The sequence below is a fragment of the Cottoperca gobio genome, chromosome 24, assembly GCF_900634415.1.
Source record: "Cottoperca gobio chromosome 24, fCotGob3.1, whole genome shotgun sequence".
Classification (NCBI taxonomy): Eukaryota; Metazoa; Chordata; class Actinopteri; order Perciformes; family Bovichtidae; genus Cottoperca; species Cottoperca gobio.
The window spans coordinates 13,519,437-13,545,258 of record NC_041378.1 but is presented as its reverse complement, the minus strand read 5'-3'; the positions used below and the strand labels follow the sequence as shown (position 1 = coordinate 13,545,258).

Sequence of the window (25,822 nt, the reverse complement as noted above, 5' to 3'; positions counted from 1 at the left end):
TAGAAATAGACCACGCCCCGCGATGACGCCGACCAATCATTGTAGATACTGAGTAGTTACACATACAGTCGTTCATTTACATTATTTTAACACTCAAACCATCATTCAGCTAAACTAGAAGCCAAGGATGTAATATTATAGCCTGGCATGAAAACAAATTGCAGACATATTTATCAATTAAATATGTAGCAACTCTTTAACTGCTGTCAGTTAGGACCAGTTACTGTGATGTTACCATAACAATGCAACTCCAATAAGTTCTATTAAATGTGTTCTCTCAACACCAAAGGCCCTATCTTTTGCCATTCATGGCAGTAATTACTAAAGATAGGATTAGTTTAAAATGTGTATGCACTATTACTTGAAATAAACAGAAAACTGCATTATAAAATACGTTAAATATAATACAAAATTCCTTTGACTTTGAGAGACTGAAGGGTGCCATAATGGTGCCATAATAAATGCATGTAGTTTTTATTGATTTTAAAGGCCACATTATTTTTCACATTTTCAATTGAACTGAAGTAACAGGACAACCAGTGTTTCAAAATCATGTACAAAGTAAATATAATGCGATAAAAAAAGAAAGACAATATTTACAGAGGTTATTTTCATAGATACAATATATGGCTAGTAGCTTTTCTCTTGATTGCTTGTGACTCATCAGGTTTAAATGCATATTAGTGAGTGAACTCTCCAGAATATAGATCACTAAAGACTACAGCAAAGACATCAGACATCATGGGTGGTTTCTACAGACAACATAAAGTGCTACTACAGATGATTTTCACTGAGTTAATAACAGATTACAAGAATTTCAAAAAGGATATATGCATCAAACTAATTCATAATAAAAATGGAAAAGACATAAATTAACATTTTACAGAGTTAATGAAGCAGTGTTATTAAATGTACACTGTAAATCTTAATGCATTGGAATTCATTTGCATAAAACAGATCGGTAATAAATGACTTCAACAAAAACATACTTGAATTAATCTCAATATCCTGTTTGTGATAGAAATCCATTTTAGAAAACATAACATCAAAACTGAATGTGGGAGTTACCAACACGTTTGTAAATACATTCAGCAGGTCAATAATGCTTCCTTTTATACTCATCACCAAAGCACCTATATACTTCTCTCTGTAATATGAAAAAAGTCCACTGAGTTTTGTGCCAACAGACACAGAAAAGAGCAGCATCCAGCTCTGAGACTAACTGAGGTCAAATGCCTGTGTGCATTGGCTTTTGCAGCTACAGGAAGATACTATTCAAATTCAAGCTCTGGTTCCAGTTCCTTTTCTACGTCTATCCAGGAGCGTTTCTTAGCACTGGGGAAGTCCTTTCCTAAAGCTCCTCGGGTTAACGGCCGAGATGTGTTGACTTCTCCAAGCGCGGCGTTTGTTGCAGGACTTTCATTGGGGCTTTTAAAACGTGAGAAAGAAAGTCTGACAGGGCTGTCCTCGTTGGATTTAGATGGACTCCTTGCTCGCACATCCGAAGGACTCCATAGCTGTGCAGACTTTTTCTTCGGAGGCCTTCCTCTGCCTCGTTTGACCGGTACAGGGTTATCACTAACCACTCCTGGGGAGTCCTTGGCTTGCGTCTTGGTCAATTCCAAAGTAATTTTTTCACTTTGTGTCTCTTCAACCAGAATAGATGTTTCACTTTCACTTTTACTGGTGTCTTCTACCACAGCATGTTTTTCTTTTGCACTAACAGGGGTAACGAGGATCTTTCGAGGCCTGCCTCTGCCACGGCGCACTACAGGCTCAACAGCAGTAGGACTCTGCTTCACACACTGAAAACTCAAACAGGCGGTCGCCAGTGTTTTGTTGAAACCCACCGCCGGGCCCCCCTCCTGGCTGTTCTCCACAGCTTGCAGAGTCACCGAAGGCACAACGATTGATTTGTTAAGGAGTGCAAGCTCAGCCAGAGGGGCTGTTGCACCTGAAAGCTTTGGTTTAGAGTTTGAAGATTTTACGGTTTTGTCGTCCTCCAAAATACGACTGCTTGCCAAATCTAAAGGGTGGTCACCTTCAGACGAGCTGTTGTCTTGGTTCATAGATGAGTCCACATCATTAGCTGAAGACCCAACGTCATCCTTCTCTCCTTTCTGCTTGGGTTGCATTACGGTGAGTGTATAGAAGCCATGACCAACTGTAAGAAAAGAGGAAAATATATATATATATGAAACAATATAATAATACTTACATGAATGAAGATAATTTGACCTAGGGAATAAATCATGTCCAGAGCTGGGTGTTTAAACTTACGTGGTTTCAGAGATGAGGGAAGTATGATTCTGCCGGTCTTGGAGCGAATCAGAGGAAGAGCAAAGGGATTTGCAGACTGAACAGGACGTTTTCTGGATTTGGCTTTTGGGAACTTAAGTGAGGCGCCATCCTGGGCTGCGACTGAGCTCTCCGTTTGGGACTTGGACGTACCGACCTGGGCTTGGGCACCGGGTATCTCCTGTTGGCCCCCAAACTTTGCCTGACCGCCATGTAGTGAGGGTGCAATGACCTCATCCTTGACTGAAGAAGACACCCATTGAAGCATGTGTGTCTGTACACTGGATTGGGCTGGAGCCCTTTGTAGGTTAGGCTGGAGCAGGGACATAAGCTTTTTTTGTGCTGATGTTGTAAGTGGGTTAGCCTGAGATGGAGCCCTGTGTAAATCGGGCTGTAACAGTGGCGTGGGCCGGACCTTGGAGTTAGGGTTAGTGCCTTGCAGAACAGCAGCTCTGGACTGGAGTAGATGGGAAAAGAAAGGCTTCCATTCCATCCTCTTTTCTCTGATTTTCTGCCTCTCGCAGATCTCCTTCAGCTTGTGTTTAATCAGCGTGTCCGACTTCCCTAAAAAAAGTAAAAATTCAAATCAGATTCAAATGACAAAGTTTCAGTAAAGGAGGCTACACACAGTGATTTCACCTATTGTGCCCAGACATGGGCAATGGTAACTGCTGTTATTCATGGCAACAACTGTGTTACGCTACTCATGATTATTAGATAAAGACTTACAGTAGATTTGGTGGTAGGCTTGCAGCGGTAGTTGGTGTTTCACGGTTTTCGGGCATACACAGATTACATTACGATACTCCGACCGCCGTGTCCCCCCCGGTTATTTTACACGTAGACTATCAGCGCCCTTGTTCATCAAATAACATTTTTATAGCGTATTAACAATACTAGTAGACGACGAACGCTACAATTATAAACTGAAGGTGCAATCAGCACAAAGTGAGACATAATGTAACAACATGCAGCCACAAACATTGTACATACCAGACAAAACAGAAAGCTCCTTTACATAAAGAGACTGCATTCGATTCAGCATCCTCTTCTTCTCCTGCAGACATCTGGAGGTCTCAACCAGATTTTGGATTTCTTTTTGGGCCTGCAAACACAACAGAACAGAAATGACCGAGTGAAGAGCGTGATCAAGAGCTGTGAAGTGATTATCTCCTCAAACTTGTATAAATCTGTATTTTGCATCTGCAAAACAGGTTGTGTGGGCAGCCATATACACATCTCATGTATACATGCATTTGGAATATGCCTTCTTTGTTGGAAAAGTTATTCTTCTTTGATGCTCATTGGTGGCACACAACATAGTATAGAATGAATTACAATGTTTGATGTGGACATTAGAGGGCATTTCACTGTTTAATTGAGCCGTTTCTATTGTCAATCACATTTCATTTGTGACATGATGCGAGAACATTTGTTAAACCACCCAAAACCTTAAACTGAGATTTAAAATCCCCCCTTTGAAAACAATAAGAGCTTTTATAGGAATAGGCAAAAAGTAAGATTAGCAAGTTTGTTAAATGTGCATGTAGAGGATGTGAGAACTGGAAATTATGGTCCGGCATAAACACACATTGTTTGTCACATGAGAGATTTTTGTTTTTTGTCTGAGCTCTTCTCAATAGTTTGACATATGCTGGAGGAAAGAATCCGAGCAGGATGTGGAACTGACCAGTGAGAGGAGGCGGAGCCTGGGGGCCCTGGGGTCACTCTTCAGGACAGTCTGGAGTTTGTCGAAGAGGACGCGCTGTTCAGAGCGTCTCTGCCTTTCTAGCACCGTGTGGTTCTTTCGCCTCCTTTTATCCTTACAATCATCCTGTTCGCTGTCCATTTCATCCTGGAATAGAGAGACAGTGGAGATGATAATTAGTGCAAATAATACTGACACTACTAGGTACTTAATGAGATAAAACCAACAACACTTTCCACGTTTACAGAGATAAGATGATAGGATATTGTCTAAACCATTACATTGGAAATATCTTTCTATATTGATGTCTGGCTGCTGCATGATAAAAAGGCTGCTACAGCAGTGAAAAGGCCGTACCTGGGCGTTTAGTTCCCTGGCTGATCCAAAACCATCACTGGAATCTCTGAAGGTAGAGAAGAATTGAAAACAATTTTGAGGGCCAAAATTCATACAAGAGCAGAAAATATGCACAGGTCCACATATCATATAGTCTTTCAATCACATAATTACCCTGACTCCTTTAGTGCCTTGCGGACAGCTTCTTTCATTTGAGCGATGGCAATTCCTTGTTTTGTTTCTTCTACCGTCTCAATGTCCACTTCCTCATCCTGAAGAAAAGAGAGCATGCCGTTTTTAAAGCTGTGACAAAATAGCTACAAGTACAACATTCACAGGATTGGATATACAGATTATTTTTTGTACATGCATTCATTGTTATATCTCAAACCATCTTACAGTAAGAGAAACACATTTCTAACTGAATACAAAGACATTTCGCATTCCTCACCCTTACATCTTCGTCACCCTCCACAGAGTAGTCTGAGGAGTCGGAGCTGAAGTCCTCTGAAGCGATATCCACCTGCCTGATGTTAGTTTCATCGCTCTCTTCTGATGGCATCTTCTCATCACACATAAGCTCAGAGGAGGATCCAGGCTCCACTAACCTGCTCCGTAATAGATCCTTAGCTTGAGTAAAGGCGTTCAAACAACACCATTTTTCACGTGCACCACCTCCTTTAATTAAATTAAACAAAGCATCTTTTTGTGACTGGGCTTTATCCACACCAGCAATGTTTGTAGTGCTCACAGATTCTGATGCAGCTCCATTAGCTCCAGGCTTAGGGAGTTGAATGAGGGTGAAGCCCCCAGGCAGGGTAACTCCTGGCAGGTTCTGGCCTGTGGTGCGCTGGTTAGCTGGAGGGCAGATCCTGAATGAATAAGTCCCGCTCTGTCCTAAGAAGCTGGGTGTTTTCAGTGATTGTGAGACGGTGAGAGAGACGGGCGAGGACGAGGAGCTGTTCTGGAAGGGGCAGACTGAGCTTCGTTTCCCTGAGACAAAAGAGTTGATGATGGAGGAGTTTTGTGAATGCTGCGGCAAGTTGATGGATCCCTTTTTCCAAGAGTCTGGCTGGAATTGCTGAGCTGAATAAACAAAACAATGGCAGGGCAGGATGGTGAGACAAAGAATCAGTTATTCTACTGTAAACATACCATTTTTATATCTTTAGATATTAAAGATATTTAAAGCTAAATCCTGGGTCATCGGAAACTTGTTTCATTTTAATCAATAATATTATATTAGGGCTATTAGCAATGTTAGAATTAGATTTCTGAGAATGTTTTTGAGATTAAAGTTTAAAACCAAGTGCTTGTGCGCGAGTCCAGGAACAGAGAGAATATGTTACCTGGTGGTTGTGCTGGTGTCTTCAGATCAGTAGTTTTTCTTGCAGTAATAATTGGAGGGACAACTGTGCCAGCAGCCTTAATGTGCAGAGCACCAGGAGAGGGGATTTTGTTTGCAGGGTCGGACTTCGGAGAGTTTTTAAGAGAAATGCCGCCGGGAGGATGCAGCCGGCCAGTGACAAATGCTGCGAGGCGGTTGGCTGGATGTAGAGATCCCATGTTTCCCAGCAACAGTCTGGCCTGATTGTACGATTTGCCATTTACCTGTAAACGAAAAAATACAACCATATTACTCACATAAGTTAAAAGTTTACACATCATTTTCCCCATGTGTTTTCCCTATGTGCAGTCATGTATTACAAGATGTGGTTACACCCCAATAGTATTGTATATAAAAAGGCATTTTCTTTGAGCCTGACCTGTATAAGTCCATACGCTTGGCAGCCAACAGGTTTAGTCCTGGCTCTCATCCTGCCGGCAGGTAACACTCCACTCAAAAAGGGTGTGACTCCAAACTGCATATCTGACTCTTCATTTTGGTCATCGCCCTCTTCTGCATCAATGTTCCCATCAAAGCTTTCATCGGCATTCTTTTCCTCATCGCTGTCATCATATTCGTCTTCATCAATATCACTGGCTTTTGATGGTTTACTGATGTGTACCTAGAAGAAGGTGGAGTAGAAGATTTAAATAAAACAAGATCAAATTCAAGTTGTGAATTGAAGACAAACTGGTCAATCAATTAACTCACAAGTCAAGGCAATAAGGCCTGTTGAATTATATATGTATTTATATTTTATAGGAGCCAAGGACAGTACTTTCTGAAGAACTATATGTTTGTATTTAGTAGATTCTGGACTTGAATCACTTGTTACTGCCACACAGATGCATTACTCCTCATAGACCTACCCTGTAGGTGACGATGGAGCCGCTGGGCTTCCGCATGAAGATCTTGGCGACCGGGCGTATGAGGTAAGGTCCTACCCAGAAGCGACGGGAAAGCCTATTCTGATTCATGCGCCAACATAAAGTTTTCAGGACTATTTTGCGGTCCTTGGCCCACTTACACGCAGACTGGATCTCGATTTGCTTTTTCGCTTCGGATTCATTGGATATGGTCTCCTGAGAAGCCTTTTCTGCTGGGGGAAATAATACATTAAAGGTTGTGTTAAGTAACAAATAAGATGAATATCTTCAATATCAGTCAGGCATGTCAGGTATGTCATCCAGGCAAGAGTAGGAAAAGAAGAGAAAACAAGCACGAAAGAATACCTAGGGGAAAAAGATTTGAGGCTTTAAGGATTTCACTAGCTGCTGCAATTCTTACATCACAGAATTATATACTGTATTTTTTTGGGTCCTTACCTGCTTTATCAACAGTCAGTAGAGTTCTGAGGCACTTCTCCAGCTGGTCATCAGGGGTTGTCGCCTGTGGTTTTGCTGTGGTGTTTGGTGTAGAAGTATCAAGGATCATGGGCTCGATGGTGACTATAGGGGGAGGCTTGCTGTTGAACTCTCTTACACGTGCGCATGTCATCATGCTCTCCAAGTATTTATACACTGGATCCTTATCCTCTTCTCGTATCTGCAATTGTGATAACAACTCTTATACAACCACACATAGTGTAACAACAGTGTAATTCATAACTCAAACACTTTTAGTACAAAGAGTTGGAAAAGCTTGTATTAAATCCAAGAGAGATTTCGTCTTACCGGTTGCGTTGTACGAGCTACACTGCTGCGTTTTAGGACCTTTACAGGGGCAAACAAACGTGGAGGACTTTTGGGGGTGAAGATTGGCTCTGGATCCACACCATGAATGTTGTGGTTCCACAGTTTGTTAGAATGGGAGCCCGGGCCCGGCTGGACCACATGTTCCATATTAGTCATAGCTGGTGGAGGGATAAAAGCATCTAATTACACTTCTGAGATACTGAGGTTTGTGAACAAAATGAGCAGGAAACAAAAGCTACACAATCCACGATCATCTAGGTATAAGAGCTCTGTAGTAAAACCGTATTATAAAATAATGCAGTGATGACAAATATCTATTCACAACCATCCATTTTAAAACCATAATTGTAGAGATTAAAATAACTTGATCCTACAGTAAACAGGTTGGATCACTTCTTCCTTCTCCCCCTCAGTCGCCTGCTTGGTGATCTTGCGTTTGAAGCAGGCACAGCCAAACATGCAGTCAGGCCGCCGGCAGTGGAGGGGACCTCTGTTCAGATGCCGGAGACTGGAACACACGCAGCCCAATGTGCAGAACTCCTGACCACATTCAGGGCCCGTACTTTTATACTTTGGACAGTGTGCCACTTTCAACACCTGACTGGGCAGCATCTGAATAAAAAGAAAGAAGAGTGAGCAAAACTATTTCAAATGTGTGTGCCTTTTCTCCATGTGACGGGTCAATTTGTGTTGCCAAGTATTGTTGTCAACACCTCTTGCTTACCAATTTACATGTGTTATTACACAAGGAAGACTTACTTTAATGCGAGAGTACGCTTGTACAGTTTGTTACATACCTGTTTGGACAGGATTGCAGACAGCGCCACTGAGAGCCTGTCTGGAGTCAGCTGTGTTCTGCTCAGACCCTGGCTCTGGGCTCCGAGCTCCATCTGCAACAGTTTGAGCTGGACCTTAGTGAAGCCTGGTCTGTGTGTCCCTCCTTGGCTCTGCCCAATGCCAACCGCTGGTCTCTGGCTGACCCCTGGCTGGGGTGTAGATAATCTGAAGAGACAGGATGAGCTCATAAGTGTTGTTCATTTTATAAATAAAAATGAATTTATAAAATAAAAATGTTTGTATCATGTACTTCCTTATAAGACAAAGGCAGAATCAATGAAGCATGTTTATAAGAAAACAACTGCCCTCACTTCCAAATAAAGACGGATAGGAAAGCCAACCTTTTTCTTCTTCTTTTTTACGATACTGATTTTGCAACATTCACAATGTGCCCGTACGTAAGTGACATTATGCATGACTACACGTGTTCACTTTGCCCTCCAATCAGGGCATAAAGACAATAAGAAATGAAGAGACAAGCTGCCCAAGTAAGATATTAACAGCAACTAAGGCAGCAACTTTCTTAGAATTAAAGACATCTGACAGTAAGGAAATAAATAAATATAAACAGTAAAACCAGCATTTTCTATAAATAGACACTCAAGTAAGAGCTGTGAAACTGTAAATAAGCATTAAAAGAAAAAAGTGGAGATCAATTGTAGAAAATTAATCATGTAAAATGTATGTCCCTAGCTATTGCATATTCATGTCATCAGACAAGAAACAATTAATATTTTAACAACACTTGCCGATTCATTAAATAAATTACTTTTAAAAAGGACTCATGGGTTCACTGGAAGAAAAAAAATTGCACTTTAACAACCAGTCGATCGACAAAAGTTATTTGGCAACTCTTAATAATCAGTTTGAAGAAGAAAGACTAAACATTTTGATGGTAGCAGCTTCTCAGATGTAACAAAGAATGTTCTGCTTTGCAGTCTGGTAAACTATAATTATTTGGATTTGAAATGTTACAAAAAAGCAATGTGAAAATGTCACCTCAGAACATTGTGATGGACTATTTCTGTTGTTTTATAGACCTAGCAATTAATTATGGAACTAATCAATAGATTAATCCATAATGAAAATAAGTGTATGTTGCAGCCCTAAATGGAACTAAATAAAAAAACTAAACAAAGTACAAAAAACAGGAACAATGGGATTAAACGCCACAAATCCGTACCTTGGTGCAACTGGCTGTACATGTGAAGATGCAGACTGCTGTATGGACCGAGCTTGTGCTTGAACAGGGGTCGCAGGACTGGCCAGAGGAGGAGGCGGTGACGCCAGGACAGAGTAGAGAAGGGGTTTGTGGGAAAGGGGGCAGGGTCTGTTGGCTCCCACAGGGAATTTGAAGGCAGCTCGTCGATGCTTGAGTACGCTGTCCAGGGTCTTTACATAGCTGGAGCTTTTAACAGGCAGCTGATAGGCCACCGAGCCCTCTGAGTTTGAGGAGAAGGCAGCAGCACGCTCACTGATATACTGCGCTTCACTTTCCAAGTACTCATCCAACATGTTGCTGCAGAAGGCAGATAGGTTCTTCTGTGATCCTTTAGGAGAGGAATAATGAAGACACTTGAATTTATCAATGAGGAATAATGAAAAAAACACAAGTACATTTGGTTGGTTTCAGTGCAGTTAATCTTTTGGTAATTAGAATGACTATACTAATCCCATTGCATGATGAAAGAGACACTTCAGCTACGACAAGACGAGCAAACCTTACCATCGCATTTAGAAGGAGACGTTTCTTTGCTTCTTATAAACTTGTTTTTCCATCCTTTTATTTTTGTGATGTCGCTCGTCTTTCCTGTCCGGGAGATGAAGGATAATCCCTCATCTGTGAAGGAAACATACTGCATTAGCCGTCAGTTAAAGACACAACACACTAATATTCAATGCTTCACAAAGTTTAAATGATGCAGTAGAATACAAACGTCTCAAATTCAATTTTAGTATTTGATTGCCACTCTGTTGAAGAGAAAACCACATTTATTTAAGTATACAGTATGTTCATTGACATAAATGAAAATCTTAAAAATGCAGAACACTATACAGGACTGTCTCAGAAAATTAGAATATTGTGATAAAGTTCTTTATTTTCTGTAATGCAATTAAAAAAACAAAAATGTCATGCATTCTGGATTCATTACAAATCAACTGAAATATTGCAAGCCTTTTATTATTTTAATATTGCTGATTATGGCTTACAGCTTAAGAAAACTCAAAAATCCTATCTCAAAAAATTAGAATAGTTCCTCAGACCAAGTAAAAAAAAAGATTTATAACAGCAAAACAAAATCAAACATTTGAAAATGTCCATTAATACACTCAGTACTTGGTTGGGAATCCTTTTGCACGGATTACTGCATCAATGCGGCGTGGCATGGAGGCAATCAGCCTGTGGCATTGCTGAGGTGTTATGGATGCCCAGGATGCTTCAATAACGGCCTTTAGCTCATTAGCATTGTTGGGTCTGGTGTCTTTCAGCTTCTTCTTCACAATACCCCACATATTCTCTATGGGGTTCAGGTCAGGGGAATTGGCAGGCCAATCGAGGACAGTAATGCCATGGTCAGTACACCAGTTACTGGTGGTTTTGGCACTGTGGGCAGGTGCCAGATCATGCTGGAAAATGAATTCCTCATCTCCATAGAGCTTTTCAGCAGACGGAAGCATGTAGTGCTCTAAAATCTCTTGGTACACAGCTGCATTTACTCTGGGCTTGATGAAACACAGTGGACCAACACCAGCAGCTGACATGGCTCCCCAAACCATCGCTGACTGTGGGAACTTCACACTGGATTTCAAGCAACTTGGATTTTGCTCCTCTCCAGCCTTTCTCCAGACTCTGGCGCCTTGACTTCCAAATGAAATACAAAACTTGCTTTCGTCTGAAAAGAGGACTTTGGACCACTTGGCAACTGTCCAGTGCTTCTTTTCCATAGCCCAAGTCAGACGCTTCTTCCGTTGTCTTGAGTTCAGAAGTGGCTTGACCATGGGAATACGGCTATTGTAGCCCATTTCCCGGACACGTCTGTGAACAGTGGCTTTTGATACCTGGACTCCAGCTTAAGTCCACTGTCTTTGAAGCTCCCCCAAATTCTGGAAGCGACTCTTCTTCACAATGCTGTTAAGGCTGCGGTCATCTCTCTTGGTTGTGCAGCGTTTCCTGCCACATTTCCCCCTTCCAACAGACTTTTTGTGGATGTGCTTTGAAACTGCACTCTGAACAGCTTGCTCTTTGAGACATTTCTTTTTGTGTCTTACCCTCCTGATGGAGGGTGTCAATGATGGTCCTCTGGACAGCAGTCAGATCAGCAGTCTTCCCCATACTTGTGATTTAGTTTACTGAACCAAGCTGAGTGTTTTTCAAGGCTCAGGAAACCCTTGCAGGTGTTTCGAGTTAATTAGACGATTCAAGTGATTCGTTGAACACCCTACTAGTATACTTTTTCATGATATTCTAATATTTAGAGATAGGATATTTGAGTTTTCTTAAGCTGTATGCCATAATCAGCAATATTAAAATAATAAAAGGCTTGCAATATTTCAGTTGATTTGTAATGAATCCAGAATGTATGACTTTTTTTTTTTTTTTTTTTTTTTTTTTTTTTTTTTAAATTGCATTACAGAAAATAAAGAACTTTATCACAATATTCTAATTTTCTGAGACAGTCCTGTAGACCACTGTAGTTAGCCGTTTATCCCGTGTTAATCTCAATCACTTGCCCTCTAAAATAAATATTATCAAAAAAATAAACATGATACATAACCAATTATGTATCATGTTTATTTTTTGAATAATATTTAAATGTAATATAATTTTATTTTTATTTTACAAACAATAAAAAGGCAAAGCAGGACTGGATAAACTATTTAGAAATCTAAACAAGGGTACGCAATGGACAAATCATGGTATTCTGGGAAAACTTTTCAAATAATGAGACCTGGTTCAGTATCACAATGTATAAACACAAATGAACATTTTCATTTAACATCACAGGGAAACAACGTCTTTACTGCTCAGGACATGGATGAGTACAATCTACACATTACATCAATCTACTGAAAGATGTCCGAGAAGTCTCATGGTGTTGATAACACAGTGAATACTGACAACCAGTGTTTCCCCTACCATTGTCTTGGCAGGGCGCTGCGCCCGCCGACGGAGCCCAGCGCCCTGCCTGAAATTCAAGGTGTGTTTTTTTCTCTAATTAAAAAAATATATATTCTTTTTTTTTATTTACAACTCACTTTTCACATTGACAGGTGCTCTTTTATTAAATGAACTAAACACTGATGCTATTGATCTAATTTATGTGCACTTTTCAGTTTGTACTGTCTACTTTGCGCATTCTCTCCTTCACTCCGTTTTGATAAGGGCGGGGCTTCACACACACACACACACACACACACACACACACACACACACACACACACACACACACACACACACACACACACACACACACACACACACACACACACACACACACACACACACACACACACACACACACACACACACACACACACACACACACACGGGGAGAACTAAATAGAAACCATGCACGCGCACAGTGAGCGCCCCTGCAAAGCAGTAAACCTAGGGGAAACACTGGACGTTTTAATGCATGAACATAAGGAGGAGGAGGCTCATCTGCTTTACATCTATGGATCAACGTTACTTTAATTCCATCCTATACAAAGTACACAAAAAGAGGAGGTGTTGTAGAAACGGCACAGTGCCAGACCCACTGGCCTGTTTGATGTGAATGTCTGGCCCAAGTATTTAAAAACACAAGCAGAGCATTTCAAAACCATTACTAGGCCATATTCTTAAATTACAAAAACCTTTCCAGTCTCACCTAATTTCCTGCATCACAAGATCATACAAGGCTCTAATCTGACCTGACAGACAAACTACAGATGAGGCTTGCAGGAAGAGATAATTATCACTCAGACTATTGTAATTCTTCCTACCACATACATTCGGCTACCTGTGAACGTGCTGTCTAAATTTAGAGAGAGTGATACTTTTGCTGTGAGGAAAGTCGAGCTATAAACTTGTGTTTTATAAATATGTTAATATATGTGGGCTGCGGGCCCACGGCATTGGCTCCTATAACAGCTATTTGTACGGTCAGTATCTGTTTAAAACAACAGTAATCTTATATGATAAAAAGCATCATGATTTGCAGAAATATGGGGAGGTAAAATGCATTGTGTCGCTTTAAACGATTTGAGAAAGGGGAGCAGCGTTAATGCCGACTGCAGCAGTTACTTGGACTGAAAACAACAATGACAATTAATTTTGGCGGGCTGCTGGATTCCAAGAAAACAAAGGAAATAAAAGAAACTACGGCGATAGAGTCAGTCGCGCCGCAAGCCCGGGGTAATTGACCTAAAATAATACAAATTAAATAATAACAAGTCTCAACCCATTGAGTGGTTTAACAAGCACGTCCGTGGACATGGTCAGTGCCATGACATACATTAACTACTCTACACTGACTGTGTACACCGAACACATTGATACAGCTCTATAGGTATAGTAATTGCACTGCTTCTTAGTTTTAATGAAAATATGGCTGAAACAAGCACACTGGTCATCATTTTCAGTTCATTACATTTTGTATGTTAGTGGACATTAGGCCAAGTGCAATGATTTACAAGTGAAAGGTTTAGGCTCTCAACTATTTGTATCGGCTTCAGAGGCTGAGAAATAAAGGTTTTAGTAAACGTTGATAATTATTTTCAGAAAACCCTCGGGTTTTAAGAGGTTGTTTTCAAATAATGGTTAGGTTCTAGAAAGCTTTCTAACAGTACGCCTTAGGTCTTAATGGGTTATGGCCTACATTTAAAGTCAAAGAAAACAAGTATAAATAAATGAAAAGCGCCTCCTTTGTCTACGCATAGTAAACATTTGTCTATTTGTTTGGCTCAATTGAGTGAAGCTTTTGCTGTAATAACAGGATTAGCTGCGCCCACGGTCAATAGCTGTGGCTGTGGGAAATAAAACAATGCTCCGGGAAGATTATTATTTATTTTACTTCATTTATTAGTAATTGGTCACAGGTGCGGGTAGGACGGTCACTCGGTCCTCCATTAGGTGTTGCTCATATTAGACAAATCATTCATATAATGGATTGTCTGCCCTCAGATGAAAATATGATAAAGTCCAAAGCAGGTTTTATAGGGGGGCCTGTTTACATGGAGTAACACAGTGCCAGTTCCTACTCCATTACAACTGTTAATTTACATTTTATTTAAACTCTGAATCATAATTGTACATGAGCTTGGTCAAAACTCACACCACCAAACCATGGACAAATCATCCTTGCATGGAGGTCAGCTTCTGAGCAAGTACCCTGCAGATGGAGGTGCAACACTATTCAGGAGGTCATGCCTGAGGTCACCTAAAATAACCACTAGGTCTTTGCCACCCAAAGATAAGGGTTAAGACGGTTTCTCTTTTTTATTGTGACAACATTGTCAAAACTATAACTGAGAAATCATATAGTTCATAGCTAACCTGAAAAGAACACATTTCTGTGTCCAAACAGAGCTAAGTAAGTGCCCCAGGAAAAGAATGTACCTTCAATAAATATGCACAAAGTGTCAAAGATCAGTCCAACTTACCACCAGGAGACCGCACCATGGCATTTCCTTGTTCGGGTCGGATTGGGGGAGGTAGTGGCAGATGAACCCCCAGATACTGCAGGTCGATGGACTTTGTTGTGTCTAGGGAGCTCAACTTCAAGCCCACTAGAAAACGGACAAAAAAAAGGTAATTGAGAGAAAAATATCTAAACTTCATTTTTCTGTATAACCTACTCAACCAGTGGGATGTTTATGTGTTTGTATGAACTCACCCTCCTGCAGCACAGGATGGATGACCTGTCTATGTTTGAGAACCCCGAGGTCCTGCAGCAGGATAGCCTCCGCACGGGCTATCTTCTCCTCATCAGTCTCTGGAATCACCTCCACTGAAACACCACAGAAAAGGATCAGGCACAAGAGATTTGATTCATTGCTAGTTAAATAGAATTTAAAGAGTTGACACAAGGTTAATGAAAGATTTTCATAACATGTAAGATAGGCATAACATTTACAGTAGAGCAGCACCGCAGTAAAACATTTGTTACAGACGTCAGCCAAATGAAAGAGATCTTTGCATTGCTTACTTTTTTCCTTCCACTGCATGGGTGTAGTTGGGGAAACTGGAGATGCTGATGGTGTACTATTGGCTGGCTTGTCCCTGATGTGAACTTCAAGAGCTTCCTGTCACACAGACAAAAATGTAAGCTTAAACACTTTGCAGAACCTTTACAATTATGCACCCAAAATCATTCTGGTACGCAACAACAAACCCCATCTCAGGAATGCAGAGACACCACACCTCGACTAAATGAAAATGAATCCTTTGGAGACATGTAGATATGTGCAGAGTATTATTTGTAGTAATTTGTAGTGTTTTACCTTTGAGGTAAATGACACAAACAACAGGCCTTCTACATCATCCAGCTCTGGTTGCATAGCGACAGTCAATGATGGGCTGTGGAATACCGTGGGGGAGGCAGCCGCAGCTTTCCAATCTCTTCCCCGTGAATTCGCCCAACGTTTGTTGATCCTCTTCCTCCTCTTGCGGTACCCAGGTGATGATCCCGGGGTCGACGTTAAGGAAGTAGGAGTCATAGGAATTTCTTCAGGCTTTACTTGAAGCGCCTTAGGGGTTATACTGACGGCATGGATTTCTTCCTTGGGTTTCACAAGTGGACGTCGTTGGAAAAGCACAAGCTCACCAAGGGCATGTTTGCCTCTTATACAGGGGATATAGGGTTCATCCTTTCTGGAAGGGTAAGACATTATGGGCTTCAGGACCAGCCTGGTGGTCGTTTGCTCATTTGAGACAGAAGCAGGGACGGTGAGATTCTTTGCGCTGTAAGACAGTGAAAAGGAGTACCGTTTATGGACACTAAAAAGTGAAAAATATAATTATGATCTCACTATGAAAATATATTAACTTGCTATGGCACAGCATATGGCTATGGTATTATAATAGGGTAATTCCAGCTGTTTAACTTATGAAAGACCATCCATCACCCAGCTTATGTCTATGTACATGTCGCTTACATTCTAGTATTCCCCTTTTAATATTTACTATTTATTTTTTAATGGATTTGTTTTGTATTGCTTCTTATATTTTTGTTATTAGATTTTATTTGTCTTTTTATAATTAATGTTTTTCTGTAATGTTAAAATATTTCACACGATTGTACTTTTATAACTGGAGAATTTCCTCAATTCAATTTTGTTTATTGGACTTCATCATGTGTTAAATGTAAGCTGTTACGGTTACTTTAATTATTTTGTCAAGCTGGACACAGTAGTGGATATGTTTTTCTCTTATCAAGTTATTATACCACAGGTATAATATTATAGAAGCAATCAGTCGGTCAACATTTTCATAACATTAAAATACAAAAACAAGCCAAAACATTTTTTTTTTCTTCTTCTTCCAAAATGCCAGATGTAGATACTTTCCATGGCCACTTGCTTAGATACTACCTAAACAATCTAATGCAATCCAGTACAGCAACTTTGTCACACATTGAACAGTGTTTCACATATTCTCCCCCTTCATGTCTATAAATGACGAAAACATTAGAAACACCTGTAGTCCACCTGTAGCACCACACAGCACAATCATTTACGGTTTTCTATACATTTTTTAACTTGTTGTTTCATGTTACTTCAAAAATGTATAAAAACCCGGCAAACTACAACCACAATAATAAACATATAGTTATTAATCGCCGGGTCGTAACAGCCACAATGACAGGATTAATCAAAACTGACCATTGTTATCTTAAAAAGGTAGGAGGTATAGGATTGCTTTAATTTTTTTTTAAAGGTGCATCTAATAAAAGGGGCCCATGAGTGTATATGTATGTTTTATACAGAACAAATAAGTAATAACTTTATAAAATTTACCTCAGATCGACAACCGCCTCCTTTTCATTGAGCTCAGCAGCAGGTTTTAAAATAGAAGGCTGAGTCTCCGTCTTCACTACAGGTCGAGCTTCTGTAGTGACCAGGTGAGTCTCCGTCTTCACTACAGGTCGAGCTTCTGTAGTGACCAGGTGAGTCTCCGTCTTCACTACAGGTTGAGCTTCTGTAGTGACCAGGTGAGTCTCCGTCTTCACTACAGGTTGAGCTTCTGTAGTGACCCGGTGAGTGTCCGTCTTCACTACAGGTTGAGCTTCTGTAGTGACCCGGTGAGTGTCCGTCTTCACTACAGGTTGAGCTTCTGTAGTGACCAGGTGAGTGTCAGTCTTCACTACAGGTTGAGCCTCTGTAGTGATCCGGTTTAGGCGGGAGTTGTTCCCGTCCTCCCTAAAGCCTTTTGCAAACGGATTATGATTAATTTTCAGCTGGGTGATCCGAAAGTTTTGATAGGTAGTGACAGCCATGAATTCAGTTTGCGGAAAAGTAAAGGTCATGCTCTCTGGTCCCATAACCACAGGCTGTTCAGGTGTTGGTACGTCCCCATCTGGGACAGGTATCACATGTAGCCTTGGAATGTAGCGATGCATGGAGTGTAGGATTATATGGCCATCCTGGTCTTGGGAACAATTAGTCAGTTTGAGTTTGTAGAAGGACAACAAGCTACCCATCCACTCTGAGCCTCGATTGGGTGAGTAATGGTGGGAAAATGCACGGATCAGAGTCTGGGCCTGGTGCTCTGCTGGTCCAGTGACCTCCCATTTGGATGTGCTCCAACGGTACCTGTACTGGTCCGATGGAACTATGGAAAGGACCAGACTGTACTGCCGCTCAGGATCTAGGCCAGCCAGGCGATATCGGCAGTACGGGAACATACGGCGCCCCTGTTTAGTGAGAATCATTTCAGTTCCACAGCTGTTGAACTGCTTCCACACGCTGTTATTCTCCAGAGTGACACTGACGCCTTTGAAGGTTAGCACAGTCGGAAAGACAGTTTCCATGTCTGGACTGCCAAATGTTGTAGATGGCAACACAGACAACGATAGTGGGGGTGATTCTGAAATGTTGACAAGGCTTGTTTCTGTGCATGTTAGGGAGTCTGTTGCTGATGCGATATGTGAGGTAGCTGGGCTCGTTTCAACAGTCCCTTCAAAGATAGTGAGTGACGTTGCAGCAGGCTTGGCTGGGCTAGCTTTAGCAGGTGAAGAGATAGGCAAGCTACAATCATTACTTGCCATGGAGACAGCTTTCGTTTCAATCGTTGTCTCACTAGGCACATCGGGGCTCATAGTGGTTGGATCAAGAGGAGTTGAAGAAGGGACGATAGTAGAAGGAACTGAGGAGCGAATTGTAGTGGAGCTCCCCTCCTCATCCTCCAGTGCATGGGGGTCCTCCATCGATACGAGTTCAGAGTCTGTGGCAGGCATCACCAAGGGCTGTGGCTGTCCCACTTCATCAGATACCTGAAAATGAAATAATAATAATGTTAACTCTATAGCAGAAATGTTCATGTGCACAACATACATTTCAGAGTTAATTAAACACAAGTGCTAAAATCAGACAAAAAAAGGAAAAGAAAACCAATTTGCTGACATAAAGCAATTACAGGTCATCCACTCAGACCAAAGACTGAAAGAAAAAAAATAAGAGCCATAAAAGATGAAGCAAGAAATGTTAACAATTAAGAGAAATTCAGCATTCAATACATCCACAAGTGTGTTGACAACAGTTTTACTAGTAGCATTACTAGTATAGAAACATTTAGCCACAAACTCGCATTACAACATTCCTAAAATAAATATGTACTCCTTTTCAGATTGTCTTGGCAAAACAGAGCTTTTGGGTGCTGGCAAATATCAATATAGTTGCAGCATCAGTGGTGTTGCAACACTGTGCTACCCGTTATTGGATATATCCATATATTCTAGGATATATTGCTGATAAACACAGTCTAAATATAAAGTGCACCTGCATTTTCTGGGAAATCAATGTATATATCATATCATATACAATTATGACATTCTCAATTGTTGCTGGTTGTGTGAATGTTTTGTAAGCCATAAAGCACCCAGACCAAATTTATTTAAGATATCTGGATTCACAGAACAGCTCATTGTGTCCAATAGGAATTCCACTCAGAATCAAACCACTGCATTAAACCAGAGCAATTTCAGGATAGGTCGTACGCTCCTGAAAATTAAATTAGCTACTAATGGAGAAAATATAATTTATTTACAACCATGAGCCAAATCCTTCTATGAGCTAGTGGTGACTTGTTTGACCATGTAAGGTCATGTAAAACATATAATTATAAACTATATCTAACATGCCAAGCTATATAAAAAGCTTTGTCAAGTGTGGCTTCACATAAAGAGGCTGAATTGTGATGATGTTGCACACCCTTATTTGCACCATCAGAATAAAATGTATAACATGTTAAATGAAATCTAGACCAGAGTTCAAAACCACAAATACAGAGAAATCAGGTGATAACATTAGTATGAATAAAGAATAAAGAAAAGACAATAATAAACAAATACGCCCCAGACATTTGGCTTGCAGACCTTAAGAAACACCATGTGACTAATTATACTTATACTTTATCAAATAACACAAAGGGTGGTAACGCCTAAGTATTTTTATAATTTCTCTTCAGTCTGAGGAAAGTGGACTTTGTCTTTCCTGAAGTGTGCTGCGACCACTTCGGTCTGACTGACCAATAGTCTGCCGGACTGATATCACACAGCCGAGGACATGGCTGAAATGATCGGACAGGCCTGTGTTTGAAGTACTTAAGACTCTCAAAACGGAAATATCTTTAAATGTTTCTACCTTAGCAGCTCTAATGAAATCATCTCCGTCGACGACAGCTAATAACATGTGCTTTTTAAAAAAAAATCGCTTTCCTGCCCTCTCTGGGTCAATTTAGTAATCACACAGTCACACCACCAACACACAGATGCTGGAGCCTGGTCTAAAGGTGTTAACCGGCCAAACGAGTGCATCAACTGTGTTATTACCGGCATGTTTACCACACAAACTCCAAACCGTTCTCCGTAAAACTATTTTCAATCCTAAAATAATTAATCACGCCGCAAATTTAAGTTGTTTAACAACAGCTATGTCTTCCTCACACAGTAAAGAGGAAGGCCGCCCGCTCCACCACTCACCAAGTTGGAAAAGTTGCAGGTTTCACTAATGCCTCACCTTTCAACGTCGGCTGAATGCCTCGTGGCCTACGGGGGCGACATAATGATAACGTTCACGGTAAAACTCCAACTGTTGCGCGTCGTCGTCGCCGTTGAAAGGGCCTCGGTGAATCCCTCGAACATAAACACAAACTGGCAAATGGAGGCCGAGAGCCACGCCAGTGTATGGACCGACCCGAGCGTGCACGCAATGAAGCCAAAGCGCATGCACAATATCACCCCCCTTCAATGGCGCGTGATTCCCGGGCCGCCAGCGCGAGGGAAGCGGGAGTCCACCATCCCGGAGATTTTTTTTTCTCGCTTGTTCCCACCTCGAGCTCAGACCGCGCACCGGTAAGGACAACTCTCAGCAAGTTTGCGCGAAAATGTTTCGGATGTGTAATTCCGGAGCTGAGAGCACAGAGCCGAGACTTTACCTTCATTCCTTTGTATTTCCTTTACTTCTTCTACCTTTTCGATCACATTTCCATTCTCACCCTGTCTGAAGCACATACACACACACTCTCCTCTCTACTCCTCTCGCTCACACACATACACACACATCCGTGCTCTCTTGCTGTGACGTAACACGTACACCATGGCGGTCGAGCTCCAGTAGCCAATGACCAAGCTTCCTCCGCAGGACTTTACCGGCCAATTGTTTCATGCCTGAATTTGACCTAAACGTCGATTAAAAAAAGTTATTTTATAGCATGTGACAATCAACGCAGCTTCATTGTAAATAGTCCCCCTCGACAATGTATAAAAATGTACCTGCACATTCTAAACCAATCACTTATAGTTTACCTTTTCTAAAAGTGTTGAACCACAAGCCGCAAAACAAGGTGACTGGCTTCGTTTCTCTGATAAGATGGCGGCTAATAGGCTACGAAATATGATAAATACAGGCTATTTTAACTGAATTATTGTCCATGAATAATTAACCCGGAGCAACCGAATCTTTATCAAAGATATATAGTCTTTATTTAATTGTGTGATCTTTATAGAGGTCAACTGGACTAAACTCGCCTAAACAAATAGGGTGTCTTAAAATATCGATCTGACGAAACTAATACCCAAAATAATATCTAAACCTATACCAAAACCTGCTGGCGACAGAATTAATAAACTAAGCAAATCTAGACAGCAGCTCACTTTTCAAATCCATTAGTGTCTTAATCTGACTAAGAAATGTATTATTATTATTATTATTATTATTATTATTATTATTATTATTATTTTTGAGAAGTGAAATAAGAAACGCATGGAAGGAAGATGGCTCAGTTATGATTCAGTGGCGACAGTAAGGGGCGGGGGGGGGGGGGGGGGGGGGTTGGGCTATAGACAATAATTCAATAAATGAACTACTGAATAAATACTGCGATCGTGCATCACAGCTGTTATGCACGTCTGGAGACATGGGTTAACGCCAAATTACATCTTGAGTTGATTACGTTTAAGATGATCTGAGTCGCTTCTGTTTTCTTGCTTGTGAAATAAAACACAACAAAAAACACGACTTCACTTTATAGATAAGACGCTGGTGTAGGTTTATATTTCTGCCTACATACGTAGAAAGACTGAATTATGACAACATCAAGAGTAATATGTTATTAAATCAACAGGGCGGGGTCTAACCAGGATTAGGAAGTGGGAAAGAAGCCCACATGAACCTAACCGTCTTTTGCATTCCACGTGGGGATCTCGTGGCTATATGCTGCAGCCATTCCTGTTGTGGAGTTTCCCAGTGTGTCTTAAAAACCCGATCAATTATAGACAAAATGTATATATTTGGTGGTGAGGGGTATACCATGAAAGCCGGTTACATACAGCTCCCATATTAAAACAATACCCTATTAATCTGCAAGGCAAAATCTCTCATAATAACAATAGAACAAAACAATAATAAAACAATAAAATAATATCCGTAATAATTTTTCCAATTTCTCCAGTTACAGGAAGTTTAAATATTTTCAGAGGAACAGACTATTTATTATGTGCTAGACATAATTATATTTACTGTACAACTTAAAAAGATGTATTTTTTTTGGTTGAAAAAGCTTCACATCATTTCGTGAATATTTAAAAATCACTTATTTTTCATGATGGGCCAACTAGAATAATTATTTATAATAACACATTACTACTATTTAACCACCACACTTTGGGTTATTACTCCCCTGCTCGTGCCACTGCATAAATACACACATTTGAGAGAGACCAGTGTAAGAACTCTTTAATAATGTGTATTTTCTATTTTACTTCCATAACAAACAATACAGTGTGTACTGACAGCTACCAAATTGTGATGTCACTAATGTAAAATCAGCAGTGGCAGCGCAGACAAAGAATAGTGCACAGACTTTGTGTGGCCTTTGTGAGCCTCTGTCACAACTGTCAAACCACATTTATGATTACCATGAACAGGCACAATATATAGTCTCAGCATCACCATTTTAAAACTAGTGTTAATAAGGGACTGCTTTTGAGTTTAGACTTTGGACATGATATATAGTTTAAAAGTGATCCATAATTTGTCAGGTTTACATTTAAAGCGCAAATGAAGATGTCAAGACAGAAGAAAAATAATGAGCAAGTCTTCCCGATGCAGCCAGGCTCTCCTCAGTGTATCAGAGGCACTCATACCTCATGGTGGTATTGACTCTACAGTATTGTCTATGGTACATCATGTCATTTGGGGCTGTTAAGTTATTGTTAAAGTTTGCTGTGCTGTCGGAAGCTAAATAATTTCACACATTCACCTAGTTTTTATTTTATATTTAACACTTTAAAATGGAAACCCATATGAGCAGATATTTAACGTCAACCTACAATCACCTAGATCTAAATAAATCTAACCAAATTGGTCCCAATTAGACTTAGTAGGTCACTATGACTAATATGTGATCCATGACAAATCACTAACCATAAGATTTATCCTGCACTTGACTCAGAACAGATTGAATATTTAAATTACATCACATTTACTCCTAAAAGATGACAACTTATTATTGTACTGCAAACACAAGTCATGTTGGTGTCTATGCACAATACATCATATACAGCTGTTATGTGTAGAATTGCAAAGAAATAAGTGAGTTTGCATGTATCAATGTATGCATGAAGCAGAGACTTGTCATGTCTTTAGGGCTTATTTTGTGTTGCACTGCATCGTATGAGATTTGCTTGCACTCCTCCAACTTCCAAGCTGTAATAGAGCTTCTCCTGGAATGACAAAAAGTTTTGTTTTTCAGCCTTAAAAACGACAGACTTCAATGCTTTTGTCATTAAAAAAAACACTTTTTTATATATATATATATATATATATATATATATATATATATATATATATGAAACTGTGGGACTGAATTTGTTGATTGACAACAAATTGCAAAAACAAAACGTGTACAACTTAAACATAGATTTAAACAAAGGTCTAAAATTGCAATACAAGGCTATAATCGGTTTACTGATGAAAAGTACAAATAAGGTCTGAGCAAGGTTACGTTTCTTAAAATGTTAACAACAAAAAAAGAGCTCTTCCCAACTCAATTTCAAAAACAGAAGAAAAATCTTTGAGTTACTTCTTTATAAAGTTCTTGAGAGAGAACAGGTTAGTCCCCATCCCGTACACATACGGACTGATAGATGTATAGGAAGTTGAGATAAAGAACTCAATTTCACCCCAAAAAGGAGAGTCAGTGGGGCTAACAGTCAGCTGGAAGATCAAGTAGAGAGTCCAGTCAACCTGGAACAACCCCATCGCTGCCAGCACAGCTATTGTGCTTCTCTGGAGCCTCTGAATTTTGCTCTTCCTGCCGAACTGGCTCGACCCGCTCACGCTTGCCACGGGTATTACTGTTTTCCTCTGATTAAGCAACGCCGAGAGGATGATGCAGCTGGTGACTGTGACGATGATCAGAGGCAGCAGGTAGCACACCAGCATGAAAAAGTACTTGTAAACACGGTTGAGTATGGGGCAATAATTTCCACTACACTGAAAGAAGTCTGCAGGGCAGCCGGTGCTATTTCTTGTGATGTTTTCCGCAGGGCCTTGAGGCTTCATGACAAAAATGGGGAGACTCATCAGCGTGGCGAGCATCACACAAAGTCCGCTCACCTTCCAGGCTGACCTGATGCTGTCCAGGTAGATCGGGTTGACCCGTCTGTCGGCGTCTCTCAGTTTCTGTTGGCGGAAGATGCTGATGAGGACAGTGAAGAGAATGCTGGTGATTTCGCCAAACACTGTCAGGAACTTGAATGTGTGGCACGACCAAGTGTCGATGGTGGCGGAGGGAGTCTGGAGGTTGATAATATCATAGATGTTCACGATGAGAATTTCCTCCAAGTTGGCAGCAGCCAGTCCCAAGAGGAACAACCCAAAGGATTTGACTCGGGAGAACTTGGTCTGAATGATGGCGAGGATGAGAAATACATTACCCACAACTCCTATGCAGGAAATGACGACTCTTAAACCCAGGAGGTTGATAGAGAAACCAACCATTATTGAAAGTAAGCTAAATCACACAAAACAGCAGGCAGAGATATGACTTTCAGAGCGAATTTGTGGTGCGCATTGTCCCTCTTTGTAGCATCACTGACCAGACACCCTTGTTATCAAGTTCTCAAAGATGGCAAGAACCTAGATCGGTGATTGGCTGCGCTCGTTATAGACAAGGGGAAAACAAGACGATGCTGGAAACAATGAAGGCTGGGAGTCATTAAAGTTTTACCTCTGAGCTTTTCAAAGATTCATCTTGAGACCAGCGCAGTGTCTGATTTAAAGCAGTGGCAGGTTTTTCCACTGGCTGACAGCTCATTTACATCCTTCAACACTTGTTCTCTGCCTCGTTTTTGTCATTTTGTGGTTTAATTGGCATGCTGTATTTTGACTTACAACACACTACCGAGACATACCGGAAAATCAACTTGATGACATCTTTCTTAACATCTCCCCTATTACCCATTTGTTGGCAGTTAACTTGTGTAATTTTTCTCCGTCAATTAATTAGAGGTGTACAGAAATTTGAGGGGCTATGTCAAAGCACTTAATTAAATTAAAATACAGATATCATTGAGATGGAAATAGCATTGCTTTATTGGTGATACTATCCACCTTATATACTTTATATAACATGTGTGTGTGTAATCTAACAGTATTTATTTGGAAAATGTGCACTGTTCAGAGAAGAAAGGTTTGAAACTGAGGTTAAAACTTTTATTCAGGTCACAGTGTCGATCGTGTCTCTAAATACAACGTACTTGTGGAAACTTCCTGTTACAGAATAAGAGAATCATTACACCAAAGGATATGAGAGAAGAACTGATCAGTACTAAAAAAAAGACATTCATGAAAATATAG

At 40.6% G+C, this 25,822-nt stretch overlaps 2 protein-coding genes across 6 annotated transcripts; both read right to left on the bottom strand.

Annotated features, from left to right (window-relative positions):
• Positions 1–421: 421 nt before the first annotated feature.
• Positions 422–21,043, bottom strand: mgab (MAX dimerization protein MGA b). Of its 5 annotated transcripts, none has more exons than XM_029425450.1 (22): positions 20,898–21,043; positions 17,261–18,735; positions 15,746–16,205; positions 15,451–15,547; positions 15,139–15,252; positions 14,906–15,031; positions 9,987–10,100; positions 9,444–9,810; positions 8,221–8,425; positions 7,798–8,035; positions 7,403–7,581; positions 7,055–7,274; positions 6,599–6,828; positions 6,109–6,351; positions 5,692–5,953; positions 4,794–5,428; positions 4,517–4,614; positions 4,364–4,409; positions 3,989–4,153; positions 3,292–3,403; positions 2,281–2,862; positions 422–2,164 (listed from the first exon to the last, which is right to left on the bottom strand). In XM_029425450.1, the coding sequence occupies exons 1-22, from the start codon at positions 20,901–20,903 to the stop codon at positions 1,272–1,274; spliced, it is 6,867 nt and encodes a 2,288-aa protein (XP_029281310.1). In that variant the 5' UTR covers positions 20,904–21,043; the 3' UTR covers positions 422–1,271. The 5 variants fall into 5 exon arrangements, with proteins under 5 accessions (XP_029281310.1, XP_029281313.1, XP_029281312.1 ...); XM_029425453.1 differs by having other exon boundaries at positions 4,800–5,428; XM_029425452.1 differs by having other exon boundaries at positions 6,599–6,825.
• Positions 21,044–24,040: 2,997 nt separating this feature from the next.
• Positions 24,041–24,964, bottom strand: ora6 (olfactory receptor class A related 6). The gene has a single exon (XM_029425864.1). The coding sequence runs from the start codon at positions 24,962–24,964 to the stop codon at positions 24,041–24,043; it is 924 nt and encodes a 307-aa protein (XP_029281724.1).
• Positions 24,965–25,822: the final 858 nt, after the last annotated feature.

Bases quoted from the DNA above. Each gene is read 5' to 3' on its own strand.
- mgab (XM_029425450.1), bottom strand. The intron at 6,829-7,054 runs GTAAGGACCCAA...TATTTCCCCCAG, and splicing joins ACTGACTGTTGATAAAGCAG to CAGAAAAGGCTTCTCAGGAG. The intron at 4,615-4,793 runs GTGAGGAATGCG...TCTTTTCTTCAG, and splicing joins AGGGTGACGAAGATGTAAGG to GATGAGGAAGTGGACATTGA.
- ora6 (XM_029425864.1), bottom strand. From the start codon at position 24,964: ATGGTTGGTTTCTCTATCAACCTCCTGGGTTTAAGAGTCGTCATTTCC.